The 14,853-nt window shown below is 43.5% G+C and overlaps 1 protein-coding gene across 2 annotated transcripts in view; it reads right to left on the reverse strand.

Annotated features, from left to right (window-relative positions):
• Positions 1-14,853, reverse strand: part of LOC138447764 (intercellular adhesion molecule 5-like) — a 251,513-nt gene that overhangs the window by 21,047 nt on the left and 215,613 nt on the right. The window contains exon 4 of one of the 2 annotated variants that reach the window (XM_069604094.1): positions 2,916-3,158. The exons of the other annotated variant lie outside the window; for it this stretch is intronic. Coding sequence (XP_069460195.1) covers positions 2,916-3,158 — 243 coding nt within the window. The remainder of the gene's footprint in view (positions 1-2,915; positions 3,159-14,853) is intronic. 2 annotated transcript variants of the gene reach the window in all.

Genomic DNA, 14,853 nt, shown 5'->3' on the forward strand with positions numbered 1-14,853 from the left:
TAATGAACAGAGGAGTCCACCTGAGAGAACACTCACTGCAATGTACACAAGAGTCCACCTGAGAGAACACTCACCGTAATGTACACAAGAGTCCACCTGAGAGAACACTCACCGTAATGTACGGGAAAGTCCACCTGAGAGAACACTCACTGTTATGTACACAAGGTCCACCTGAGAGAACACTCACCGTAATGTACACAAGAGATCACCTGAGAGAACACTCACTTTTATGTAAAGACGAGTCTGCCTGAGAGAACACTCACTGCAATGAACAGGGGGGTCCACCTGAGAGAACACTCACCGTAATGTAAGGGAAAGTCCACCTGAGAGAACACTCACCGTAATGTAAGGGAAAGTCCACCTGAGAGAACACTCACTGTAAGGTACAGGAAAGTCCGCCTTAGAGAACACTCACTGTAATGTACAGGGGAGTCCACCTGAGAGAACACTCACCGTAATGTAAGGGAAAGTCCATCTGAGAGAACACTCACTGTAATGTACAGGGGAGTCCACCTGAGAGAACACTCACCGTAATGTAAGGGAAAGTCCATCTGAGAGAACATTCACTGTAATGTACAGGAGAGTCCGCCTGCGGGAACACTCACCGTAATGTACAGGGGGAGTCTGCCTGAGAGAACACTCATCGTAATGTACAGGGGAGTCCACCGGAGAGAACACTCACTGTAATGTACAGGGGAGTCCACCTGAGAGAACACTCACCGTAATGTACACACAAGTCCACCTGAGAGAACACTCACTGTAATGTACAGGAGAGTCCGCCTGAGAGAACACTCACCGTAATGTACAGGGGGAGTCCGCCTGAGAGAACACTCATCGTAATGTACAGGGGAGTCCACCGGAGAGAACACTCACTGTAACGTACAGGGCAGTCCACCCTTAAAGAACACTCACCGTAATGTACAGGAAAGTCCACCTGAGAGAACACTCACTGTAATGTACAGAAGAGTCCACCTGAGAGAACACTCACTGTAATGTACAGACGAGTCCGCTTGAGAGAACACTCACCGTAATGCAAGGGAAAGTCCACCTGAGAGAACACTCACTGTAATGTACAGACAAGTCCGCCTGACAGAACACTCACTGTAATGTAAGGGAAAGTCCACCTGAGAGAACACTCACTGTAATGTACAGACAAGTCCGCTTGAGAGAACACTCACTGCAATGTACAGGGCAGTCCACCCTTAAAGAACACTTACCGTAATGTAAGGGAAAGTCCACCTGAGAGAACACTCACTGTAATGTTTAGACAAGTCCGCCTGAGAGAACACTCAACGTAATGTAAGCGAAAGTCCACCTGAGAGAACACTCACCGTAATGTAAGGGAAAGTCCACCTGAGAGAACACTCACTGTAATGTACAGACAAGTCCGCCTGAGAGAACACTCACCGTAATGTAAGGGAAACTCCACCTGAGAGAACACTCACTGTAATGTACAGACGAGTCCGCTTCAGAGAACACTCACTGCAATGTACAGGGCAGTCCACCCTTAAAGAACACTCACCGTAATGTAAGGGAAAGTCCACCTGAGAGAACACTCACTGTATTGTACAGACAAGTCCGCCTAAGAGAACACTCACCGTAATGTAAGGGAAAGTCCACCTGAGAGAACACTCACCGTAATGTAAGGGAAAGTCCACCTGAGAGAACACTCACTGTAATGTACAGACGAGTCCGCTTCAGAGAACACTCACTGCAATGTACAGGGCAGTCCACCCTTAAAGAACACTCACCGTAATGTAAGGGAAAGTCCGCCTGAGAGAACACTCACCGTAATGTAAGGGAAAGTCCACCTGAGAGAACACTCACTGTAATGTACAGACGAATCCGCTTCAGAGAACACTCACTGCAATGTACAGGGCAGTCCACCCTTAAAGAACACTCACCGTAATGTAAGGGAAAGTCCGCCTGAGAGAACACTCACCGTAATGTAAGGGAAAGTCCACCTGAGAGAACACTCACCGTAATGTAAGGGAAAGTCCACCTGAGAGAACACTCACCGTAATGTAAGGGAAAGTTCACCTGAGAGAACACTCACTGTAATGTACAGACGAGTCCGGTTGAGAGAACACTCACTGCAATGTACAGGGCAGTCCACCCTTAAAGAACACTCACCGTAATGTAAGGGAAAGTCCACCTGAGAGAACACTCACTGTAATATGCACAAGAGTCCACATGAGAGAACACTCACTGTAATATGCACAAGAGTCCACATGAGAGAACACTCACCGTAACATACACGATACTCCATCTTTGATAAAACCCACCATAATGTACATCAAATGCTACCTGAGGTTTGATCCACACCCCCAGGGCACCCCAGCTAAGGTTACAGACGTGTATGATGTGTGTGATACTCTATCTGAGAGAACACCACCCCATAACGTACAAGAAACTCCCTCTGAGAAGACAGCACCAACCCCTGAAGTACATTAGATGCCCACCGAGGCCACAACTTCCCACCCTCATGATATATCTGGAAGAGCTCAACCCTCATGACTCACACTTACTTCATTAGAGGCTGCCATACCTCAACTTCCTGATGCACCTGTAAGACGTGCGGACACCAAGATGGTGGCCTCAACAGTGTATCTTCTCTCCAATGAGCCTATTTGTGCTGTACAGCCCGGTGTCACTAATGTATGGCAGCAGTGTCACTCTTTCTGTGACGCAGACCGTCGCGCAGAGGTGAGAAGGAATGGAAGGATTGAAAGCATTGGTAGGGGCTACAGAATGTAAAGAGATGATACAGGAAAGACACTGACAAAGGAGCGCAACCCAATTTAGGCTTCTGTAAAAAAGGAACTCTGGGTATCAGGTCAAAGATGGAAAAAGATGATTATGAGAACTATTAAAAAAAAAAAAAATTGATGCGCTAAGAAACATTTTAAACTTACCCTGGACTGAAACTGTTATGCTTCTTACTGATTTGTCAGCTTTGTTGTGAGCGATGCACTTGTATTGACCAGTGTGATTCCTCGTGACTCGAGGCAGCATTCCCGCATCGTAGGAGTTCCCGCCCTTTAAGCATGTGACGTCAGGAAGTGGGTTCCCTTCCGCTCTGCATAAAATCACATTTATGTTGCCTTCGGTCAGTGTTTGATTGGTTGGGCATCCGCCCTCACTGAACTCTGGCGCGTCTGTAAAGGACAGACTCAAGATAGTCAATTCAAAGGCAGGGCGGAGGGATTAAGAAGGAAAATAAAGTTATTTTCTGATTTTCGAAACGCACACACAATCTTAGCAGGGTGATGATAACTTTATTTGTGTTTCATGTGTGCTTGGTTGTGCCGCGGGTCGGGGTGGAGATAACGAATTGGCATTGCGGTATCTTGGTCATAACCAGAATTAGCCAGGCATCTTTCATATGTGTTGCCTGGAGAGGGGTCGGGTGTTCAAGGATCCCCTCTCATCCACCCCAGTGCTGGTCTTAGTCCCCACTCCCCTTCCACCATCAGTAAGGTGCCTGGTCTCCTCGTATCCATCCACACTTGGCTGGGTGCCTATCACCATCTCATCACCACCTCTGACTGGCTCCTGGATTGCTCGCTCCCTTCACTCATGGGCCAGTTCTAGTTCACCCTCTCATCCACCCTTGGGCAGGTCCTGGGTTGCCCATACCTGTCCTGTCCTGGGTGGGTTCTGGATCCCTCTCCCCATTGTCCATAACTTATGAAAACAGGCAAAACTACAATCCCCAAAATGCCAATGTCTGTGAACTGAAAATCCATAGCTAAGCCCTGTTGGAATCCAGTCCCCTTTCTCTAGATCTTTCAGACTGTACAAAGACAAGTGTGAGATGCTCCTCCAGACCCATGTGACCCTGCAAAACTGCTACTTGTAGTCCTGCATTTCTAAAAGGGAAATGAAACTTGATTATTAGAGCAGGGAACAAAAATGACACGAGCCAGAAATCCAGGGTTGCACAACATCTGAAAACTAAAATGGGACAACAAAGGTGAATTTCTTTTTAGAAACATGTGCACATGAGGAAGTGCTGTGCGATGATAAAAGCTGAATGTACAGCAGCCATGCAGCTAAATATCGGGGTTTGTACTAAGTGCTGCACAGGAGAAATGACAGTCCAGTATTAATATTGCTGTAAAATAGGTGGGCATCCTTATTCACCCAACTATCTTCCAACTATAAGATGTATAATCCAGAATAAACAAGAACGTGGTAATACCATAGTCTTTTGAATATCTAGGACAGTATCAAACCCCTGCAATGACGATTGCACAACATTATAGATGTGTTTCCCCTCATCCGTATATGTACTCTTATTGCAAGGACTTCATTTGAATGGTTTTTCTGTTTTCTTTTTTTATTATTTTTCTCACTTATTTTTTTGCTAAATGTCTTATTCATTTCCTTCCTTTTCATATTCATTCCATGTTATTCTATGTCATGTAAATCTCGCTTGCCTATTACATTTACCAGTATTTTCGAATAATTGTAGTGCCTCCAGACAGTGTGGACAAACCCATTGTGTGCTAGACACTTGGTATTGTGGCCCAAAGTGTCACATCAAAAATTTAAAAGAATAATTGTAAAATGCACATTTCCAATTAAAGTAGATTTCTGCACGCACATTTACTCATCAAATCAAGGTGTCAACCCAGAAAATTCTATGTATTTTTTTTTATTATAAATGTGACATGGTTAATATACTCACCTTTCACATGCAATTACATACAGTTTCAAAAGTTTAACATTTCAATAGATAATTTCCAAGTAAATAAAATCTAAATGCATACAACACCAGAATACAAAACACAGAAGATTCATCATTTGGAAAACATAAGGTCATATATTGACCATTAAGTAATGTGAGGGGTCCGAAATGAGAGGCAAACACAAAGTTGATGTATTCTCATTGTCAGACATTTTATTTGAAAGAAATGGGTTGATAAAACGCCTTTCTAGCCCTATCCTAAGCAAGGAGATGCCCTACTTAACCAACTAAAACTAAGAATCAGTCTGTTTCAAGTGATTTGGAATGTAGAAACTGTTCTTGTGCCCAAAACATTCTAAACTGACCCTCACACTAGAAACAAACAACTAAGGGACTTATCCTGAGTTGGGCGGTATCCCGGTGATAATTGTGCTGGGATACCGCCCAATGCCACACAATTTGTGCCAGATCTCGAGTTGCGGTGGGTAGTTAAATCCCCCTTCCTATCGGATCTGTTGGACTCAATGGGGGTTTCTTGGCGCTATTAGTGCTGGCGCAATTAGTGCCGCGCTAATAGCACCGAAAACAGGAAGGAAGAGTAGAGTTTTACCACCAGCAAAGATCTGGAGTTAAAACTCCCACTTTCCGCCCAACTCGAGATTGGACGGAGCGGTAAATGCGGCAGTAATAGCATTACCGCCACATTTTACTGCTCCGCCCAACTCATGATGAGGCCCAAAGAGTGCAAGGAGATATTTCTGACATATGTTTAGTGGAAAAAGTGTTCATAATCAAAACATGAAGAATACATTCAAAAGTATTTTTCCATGGAAAAATCCTTGAAAACCAGAGGATAGTTCCCTTCGGCTGGATTTGTAGTAGGATGGCCAAAGTGTCTCTTTTAAACAGCAGTTCCTTTGCAGCAAACATGTATTTCTTGAACAATGTCTTTGTATTGGCTTCACAAAGTTCTCGTTCTGTAAATGTAAAGATTTAGTTGGTGTATTTGGTAACACTGTTAAGCTTTTCTTTACAACTTCTGTTGGATTACCTAGCATACTCCTCTGCCAGGAATCGTCTCATGGGACCTTCAGATCCCCTGGTTACACTTCCCAGCCAGGTATCTTCATACAATTCTCAAAGCCGTCTGTTAGTTCTGACTGCTAGGACCTCTTGTGGGCATCCCTTCTTTAGAGGACCACCTGGTACACTCCTTTGCCAGACAACCGCTGGCATATTTTCCTGCCAGGTATCTTGTTCTTTATATAGTTTTCAAATGCCTGCTGTATTTGACGGCCAGGACCTCTCTTTATGGCCTTCTTAGATCCCCTAGTATACTCCCCTGCCAGAATTGTACAGTCTTTTCACAACTTCAGTGGAATGCCTGGTATACTCCCCTGCCAGGAATCCTGTCTCTGTAGGTATTTCAGATCCCCTGGTATACTCCCCTGTCAGATATCTTTCCACCCCCAAATGTCAACTGCCTGTTGTCTTCCCTTTACCAGAACTACTATATTGGCTTTACTGTTACTTTCAATAAATCACATCAGCATCTGCTTTTGTTCTGTCCAATGTATTTGCTTAGGGTAACACCTGCTTCAGCTCTCCCCACAGTGACATCGCATGCATATATAATTGCATAAATATAATTCAGTTTTCGTCGTCGTACTTTTTCTTGTCGGTATTCAAATCTTCTTGCTCTTAAACCTTGATCTAACAGTAGGTTTTGCCTGTGTTTGAATCGTTTTTTTAATATTGTCCAAAATGTCAGTCTCACATACTTCATTCACTTGTTTTCTGGTTTGTTGGTATGCTCTGTAGGTCTCCAATGGCTCTAGGCCAACTCACTGGTGGTTTGTGGCATCCCCAACTCACACCGTGCCTCTGCGGTGTAGCTTCCTCCCTGGATTGGATTCCCAGGCGATTCTGGCGTCTCTTCAGTGCGGCTCTGCATCTACTCGCCGGCTTTCTTCTGCATCCAGGACTGGAGAACGCTGCTTCATGACTTGACTGTAACTCCAGGAGCTCTGCTGTACTTCTCAGTGCTACTGTGGTCCTTCATGTAGGCTGAGGACACTTCTCCTTCTCTCCCGCCAAGCCGGTGGCTGTAGCACACGTTCACGAGCCATTGCATACAAGTGCACGTCTTCTCCTCTGCGATTCTCTGCCGTACTGTTCTTGTGAATGCTGTGGTTGCCATTTTAAAATGTCCTGGGCAATCTAGTGTGAATAGAACAATTAGTTTGCACGCTGGTCTTTGGATTTTGCTTAATTTAGCTTAATCGCCGCTAGCTCTTCCCTCCTCTTCTTTCTCTCACTAGTTGAGGCTTTCTGAGAGCTGAAGTCCATAGATTTAATTGACTTTCCGACATGATGTTGTTAAAAAATCTTCAAAAGGAAATGTCGGACAGAGAAGATGTTTTCTGTGTGTTTTCAATGTTTTTTGGTTAGAGTGACTTAAGGGAAGGGGTTTTCCAGTAATAGTTGGATGACAACAAGCACTCAAGAGCTTCGATTTTATAGGGTCTTTGTTAGGAAAATGGGTAGAATACCATGCCTCATCTAATGGAATCATCCCTTCTCCCTGGTAGTTGTCCCCTCCCAGTGATCCTCCCTCATATATCCACCCCCAGGATCATGATCAGGTAGCGGCTGCCGTCCCGTGGCCACATGGGAGGAGGTTACTGCCGGGGAATTAGTGATGAGTCCATCGAATTCATCACAGTAACAACAAAAAAGAAAAAGGTTAAAAACTCTCATGGTCCAAAGGCTATAGAAAAAGCTAATTACAGAGCATTTGTATCAGCTAAAAGGTAACATCTAATTTTCATAAAAAACAATTTTGCTTAGAAACTGCTATCGATAGTGCCGTTTCCACCCATGAGCTTAATCTAAACCAAAATTCAGCAGTATTCAACCAATCAATATGATCAACAAAACGAGAAATGGACTGTATCCTAATTTCCTGCAAATCGATCATTATGTCTGCACCAACTCCTCATTAGCACAAAAGCACAAAGATTACAATGATATGATATGATAATATATTTATATCGCGCTCGTACACAAGTGTTTCAGAGCGCGACAAGGCAAGGAAGGGGAACAGGGGAGAACAAAAACAACGATCTTACTAGGCCCAGTGACATTGAGAACGCGCAAGTGCAAGGGAAAGGGGAAAAAGTGCATGGGAGGGGGAGAGAGGAAAGTGCGGCGCAGAGGAGAACAGATAAATAATAATAAATCAAAATAAATAGATAATAGGGGCAATAAACAGTGGTAGTGGAGCCAGCAAGTGGCAAGTGCTGTGTTTAAGGCAGCAGACTACAATGTGCTGACAACCCCACAGTATTCAAACCGGCTACCAACACCTCCTTACTCTCCAGCACGTTTAACCTAAATCTTAAGAATTCTCCTCGCCAATAGGCATTAGGAAACTTACATAGATAGGGTGGGATTGACCCCAGTGGTTTGTCAATAATCGAGAAGGAGGTGTGGATTTTGTCATTTAGAATGTTCTCAATAGTGGAGATCCAGTCCGAAATAAAAACTCATTTCTTGACCAGACACAGGTTTGACCAAGGTGTCAATTGATTGGCCACTATCCCATAAAGGGCAACATTCTTCAAAATCTGGAGAGTAGTACATTTACCCTCACACATCGGTCCCTTCAATTCCACAAATATAGGACCTGCAGAAGGAGCAATCAGATTACTATATAATATTAGTTTCTTCCAGTTTGACCAACCCTGGAGAGACACCAAACCAAGTTCATATCTCACTAATGCCATTGAAAAGCTCTGGAGGAGATTTAGGACTCGCTTCCAAATGCGGGCTTCAAGGCGGTCATGTCATACGATTGAAAATCAATCTCCAGTCCGAAAAGAAGTGAAGGGACCACCTTATTTTTTATAGAGTTCTACTAGGGGTATGATTGAAAACCTAAAGTAAGTATGACACATTTTCCTCATTTTAAATGTTACTGTAAAGCCTGAGGACAATCGAGATCTTATTTGGGGTTAGATCGATCTCAAACCCTAAATACGTCACATTTCTTACCGGCACCAATGCTGACTCCTCTAATCTCCATGAAAAACCATGCGGCTTTTTCAGACATGTGCTCAGTGGTATGATGTTTAGATTATTTTAGATTATTGACAGTGAGTTTATTAGCTAATGCATATTGCATATTCTGCAGTTGCATCAAGGAAACGCTGCAACCACAGTGGAGTGTGGTCCACCACGACCACATCATCTGCATAATCCATCCATGATACTCTGAGTGGAACGATTTTAGGGTTTACAAAAGATGCGATGTGGCAGGATGTGATGCTATGCTATGTAAGGCTATGCTATGCCATGATAAGCTACAGTGTGCTCCCGTACATGTAGGCCTCAGGTGCTCCTAGTTGCCTTCGCCTGAGCCCCCCCCCGCCCCCGTTGCATAACTCTGCCTCACTCTTCATGCACCTCCTCTGATATACGCAAGCCCTGCCTGGTGCAGATTAGACATCCCGTAGCAAGGCAAAGGGACACGTCAGACCGTCTCTTCTGTTGGCTCTCTACAAATGTAACCTCAGCACCATGTATGGCAGATGACAATAATATTTCTGCGAATATCGCTTATCCATGTTCCAAACACAATGTACCCGCACGGCTGCGTCACAAGTCTGATGCTGACAGCTATTGCCAAATGTCTGCAAATGACATGCCAAATAACACCCACATTGTGATACTGTGACAAGATATTAGTGATTAATTACGATATGCTATATAACCTGTGCTCTGAGGGACGGCCCCTCAGAACTCTGTGTGCTGCTTGACTAGATACGTGTTCTGCTGTATTTTCCTTCTTATCTGCTGCCCACTGTGTATGCTGTGTATTTATTGTCTAATACAAGAAGCTGGGTTTACCATCAGCCAGTGTCTCGTCTTCTTATTTGCTGCAAGCTGAGGCCGGCTAAGGGGGCTCTTGGGAAGATGCCCGATCTTGGCCACCACAGATGCTTGCAACAAAAACTCAGAAATGTCGGAAATATAAAGAATAAAAAGACATGGCGCCAGTAGCCGCCCTTGCCTAAGACACTGATAAGCATTAATCGAGCAAAACAGGAAGCCCTGGTAATCCAGTGGGATCTAAAAAGCTGTCTCCTCATGCAAAAATACAATGGCCTCTACCAAGGAAGTGGGAATACCCCTCTCTTTCAGTTTTGCCCAAAGGCTTCCGCGGTTAGCAGTATCCATGGCCTGAGAGAAATCAACCAGGGCAACATAGACTGGGGGGGCCACAAGGACCCCAGGCTATTTCTCTCAGCAAGTTCAGAAAAAGACCATTGAAGAGTGCACATATTTATTATATTATATTTTTGTAAACGACGAGTGGCCTGTGCTCTCCTCTCCAGCTCTGAAAGAATGAATGCGGGTAAGATCTTACTGTCTGCATCTAGAAGGGAGATCGGCCAATCATTAGCTGGATTAAGCCAATTGCCATTCTTGTAAATTAGAATAATTGTACACAGGTTCCAAGACACTGGGTACTTTTTTGAGTTAAGGATGTTTTGATAAAGGATAAATATTATGTTAGCCCATAAATTGGGTCATTTTACAACACCCGATTGCTCAGACCATTCGGGCCCGCTGCCCTTGAATTGGACGATTTCCTTATGTAATATTCAATGTCACTGACTTATCCAGTGCAAGGGTAAGCGAGAAAATCCATCATAAGTATAGATGTCTAGACGGCATTGAACGCGCCGTAAGGGAAACAAGTGTGGACGCTGTGCCTCTCAGCAGAGACGAACACTTCGATTCACAGAAGCGTTGTCACTGTTGGACAATCTGGCTTAGCAGATACCATCTGCAGGAAGTGTCTTCACCATTATCAACTTTGAAAACACTCCTTACCGTTTGAGGTACACACTTTTTTCCCTTACGGCGCATTCAATGCCGTCTAGACATCTATACTTATGATGGATTTTCTCACTTACCCTTGCACTGGATAAGTCTTTGATAGAGATCCCGGGACCACCTTTGGTTCCATCACACGTCCTGATGAAGGCCTGTCCACCAAGCTGCACCGCACAGCTCCTTTAGGTCGAAACACTGTTGTGTCGACATTAAACACCACCTGAACAGTGCACAATCCTAGCATTGTTGTTTTTCTTTATGATTTACTGTATATATGTTCATGAAATTGAGTCTATGTTGGTTCCTGTGACTGCACAAGTGTTATAATCGAACAAGAGTAACATTTTGCTGTTGTTGTTTATTGCATTGAGATCCAGCTCTGTCCACTGGATCATACTTATTTGTATTGTGTTCTCAAACACCCGTGGGTCCTCTATCCCTATCAGTTTTTATCCAGATGTTATTAAAACACATTGATGTGAAAAAAATGTATTTCCAGTGACTGTGATATATGTTCAGAATGCTGGAGTGGTGTGACCTCTCACCCTGAAAATTTGTTTTTGTTTACTCGAATATACCTACCTGGGTTTTTCAGGGTTTTGCCAGGTGCCGTAATATTTAATCTCGATATGGGTCTGGCCGTAGTTCATAACCCAGTAGGCTGGGATCTGCCGCTCTCTGCTTTCCCATGACCAGGAGGGACTGGATCCTGGAGATGGCAACTTGTGGAAAGGCAGCCTTTTGCCGCTGGTGGCTGGTGCAATAAGCCATTATGAACAGCAGCCAGGTTTGTATTGCCTCTGCGTGCCATTAACAGGTGTCAGTACGCGGCATAATGGCCATTGTTTTATTTACATAGGGCCTCATTACGAGGTTTGCCGGTAAGGCAAAAACGATGCCGGTATGGTAATACCGGCATCGTTTACCGTCCCGTTGCATTCAGACCCACAAACCCGGTATTAGCTGCACCCTAAATAACGATGCAGCTAATAGCGGCATAAGCGCGTACACGCGCCCCATGCCAGTAATAGGGGGAAATTCCAACCTACGCAGACATGCAAATACCGGCATAGCAAAGCCGGTAATCACGGGCTGCACGATGCCGGCCATACAGGCATCGCAGACCACCCGCAAATAGCAATCAGGATATAAGGCAGCTGCCACAGGTGCACACAATCCCCACAGGTGGAGTCAATGTAGACTGGCCCAGTACAAAAGGAGCACACTTACACACCACACCCCTTCCTACACCAAAATGCTACCACTAGCTGTTGCAATCATGGCGCTGGAGGACATGCCTATACTGCTACAACTACAGCAACAACAACTACAGCAGCAACAACAGGCAGCACAGAGGAGACGCAGGAGGAGAAGGAGGGTGTGACAGGCCCAGCAATTACCACCAGCGCAGGCAGCAGTGCCTCGTAGGCAGCCACCAATCCCTCGCACCAATCCCAGCCCATTTAACCTAACCCCTGAGCAGATCCACCCCCAATGTATAGGCTGGACCGTGACACCATCACCACCATAGTGGACATGATACAGAACAACATTGCCAGCCACATAGAAATACGCATATAAGTACTGTATGCATTATCATTGAATGTAAGATTGTATTTACCACACAGCTCTCAAGATGGTATGTCCTTATGAAACTAGCCCCAGCACCACTTTGTTGCTAGTCTACCAAGCTTAAAATTATTAGTTTAGTAACAAGAATATACCACAGGTAAACTATCATGTATGCTTGCCTATGTAACTAGACTTCACCACTGTCATGTATGTTTGCCTTTGTAACCAGACTTTACCACTGTATAGCTTTATGTATACAATGTAAACTACGCTGTGATACCCATGGGTTTGGGCGTATAATAAATGCAATAAATAAATAAATTAAATACATATTAGATTTGGAAAGTTTTTCTCTTTTTCTTTTTATCTTTAAACCGTGAAGGAGGTTATTATCCTTCCTTTTCTTATTCATTTCTTTCCATCTTGTTTTTATCCAGATTACTTTGTATTTCATCTAATCTTTGTGTAAAGGTGCATGTTAACAAAACCAAAGAAAAATAATTAAAATATTTTAAAATAACTTTTTGAGATGTGCCTTGTTTATCTTTTGAATAATGCTAAATAATTTTAGTTCCATCACTCTTATGAGACTCACTCACTCACATATGTACCCTCCGCCCCACTAACTAAACAGTATATTTAAAAAACTGAAAGATATATGTAGGAAACTTCACATTCCAGTGTAAGTAGCTGATAGTAATCAAACTTTCACCGCTCATGTTACTTATATTTCTAAATCTTGCCGTTTTCAGCTTTTTAACAACTGCAAGGCCTGCAGGTTCCTTACCTTGGAGGTTTAAGCTTATCGCCTTGTCTCTTGATGTTTCCCGACTCTTCTATTGCTCTACCCGTTTTGCTCTACCGTTTTGTAGACGACTGGTGACATTTCGCCGGCAAAATGGTCCTGCACTTTGTGTGGCAGTGATAGTGGGTGTTAATTCCAATTTTTGGAAGGTCCCTGTTTAGAACAGAGTCCTCTAAAAAGTAATAAAGAAGGTTTGTTATCTCGAGGCTTCCATCTCTTGTGCTACTGGTTTTGTCTATTTCACCGAACGAGGTGCCCCTGTAGAGTACCCGTAGAGAAACAAGCTGTAGTATTGGGGTGTTGCTCGGTAAGATTTCTGATTGAGACAGCGTGGTCTCTGACGCTGCTATAGCTTGGCTATTCATAATTCTGTTCAAGATAACTGTGACACCTTCTGTTTATTTTATTTAGCTGGCCAGACCTGTTTAGACTTTTTTTTTTCTGTATTGACATGAAAGGTAAGAAAGTGAAATCCGGCAATATGATGAAAGATCCCCGTGCCGACTTCTTCACTGCAGTCTCGACGCGGCGGGCAAGCCTAGCGCGCGCAGCGGCACTCCCTCTCCCCTCCCATGTTTGGAGGAGGACGAGCTGCTATTGTGCGCGCAAGCATGCTCAAATCAGCGAAAGCTAAATGATGAGCTTGAAAACAATGGCTTGCAATCTAATGAAAGTTCGCAATCCCTCTATGCCGAAGACCTGGTAATTCTATCTTGAAATCTCTCTGGAGTGAAATATCTGTAACCCAGGTGGAATCGGACCTAGCCAACCAATCATTTGATGACACCCCTACTATCTTTAAAACTTCTAATATAGACACTTTTCAACCGGAAAGCAATCCGGATTCTCCAGACAAGGTGAATGATGTTATTGCTGATGGGATTGTGACTGACAATTCAAATAACACTGATTTATGCACACTGATGGGAATCTTTAATAGAATAATCTTGAGTGAACTAAGAAAACACACTGAGCTACTGATGCAAATAAATACATCTGTACTTCAGGTTCCCTTGAAATGTAATGACATATTTTGTAAGAATTCTAGTAAGATATCAACTGTAATGACCAATGAAGGCACGGACAAGCCTATAGTAAAGGCTACTGACATAAGTAGCTCCGTGGATGCGGTAAAGTCCCCTCTGCAGTCAATTACATTAAAGACTCACAGATTGAAGGTGATGTACTTAAACCTGAATCAGATGGGAAAAATAGGTCGGGTACCATAATGGGAAATCAACCCCCTACTCCTCCCGTAAGTATACTGCCTAATGTAAACATAACTAAAAAAGAAAGAAAAAAACAACAAGCGCAACTTAGAAACCAAAATCAAAAGAAAAACTTATGCAAAACGTCTCAGAAGTATCTAAGAGACGTGAACTTTAAAAATATGATTGATGAGGATCGCCATGACTTGGTTGGTACTAACGACACAAGCAAAGAGACGGCCTACTGCAGAGCAAACAAAGCTATAGGACCAAATGATGGTCCGGAATCAGTAATATCTGCCCTGCAGGATGGCTATATCGAATCTGAAAAATCGATCTCTGATACCATGAAAAAGAAACTGGAAAATGTGGATATTGCTTTGCAGCTGTCTTCTTTAAAACTAGTTGACATTTTTGAGATCTTTAAAGCGAATGCTGCAGGCATATGTAATGAAAAAAAAGGAAAAACTTCTGAAACAACGCCCAAAGAATTTAACGTAAGTGACCTATGTAATAATTCTAATTCTAAAATTAGTATGGTAAAACCACCTGCTAACCTTGTCCCCACTTTTAAAACTAAAGTAGTTCAGCTAACCCCCAACACTCCTCGGGGTGATACCTTGCCATCGGTTTGGAATGATAACAATAAAAATTTCAACGTTAGTTTTTTG

Source organism: Ambystoma mexicanum, chromosome 3q (assembly GCF_040938575.1).
Source record: "Ambystoma mexicanum isolate Mex_15411 chromosome 3q, UKY_AmexF1_1, whole genome shotgun sequence".
In the NCBI taxonomy this organism is placed as follows: Eukaryota; Metazoa; Chordata; class Amphibia; order Caudata; family Ambystomatidae; genus Ambystoma; species Ambystoma mexicanum.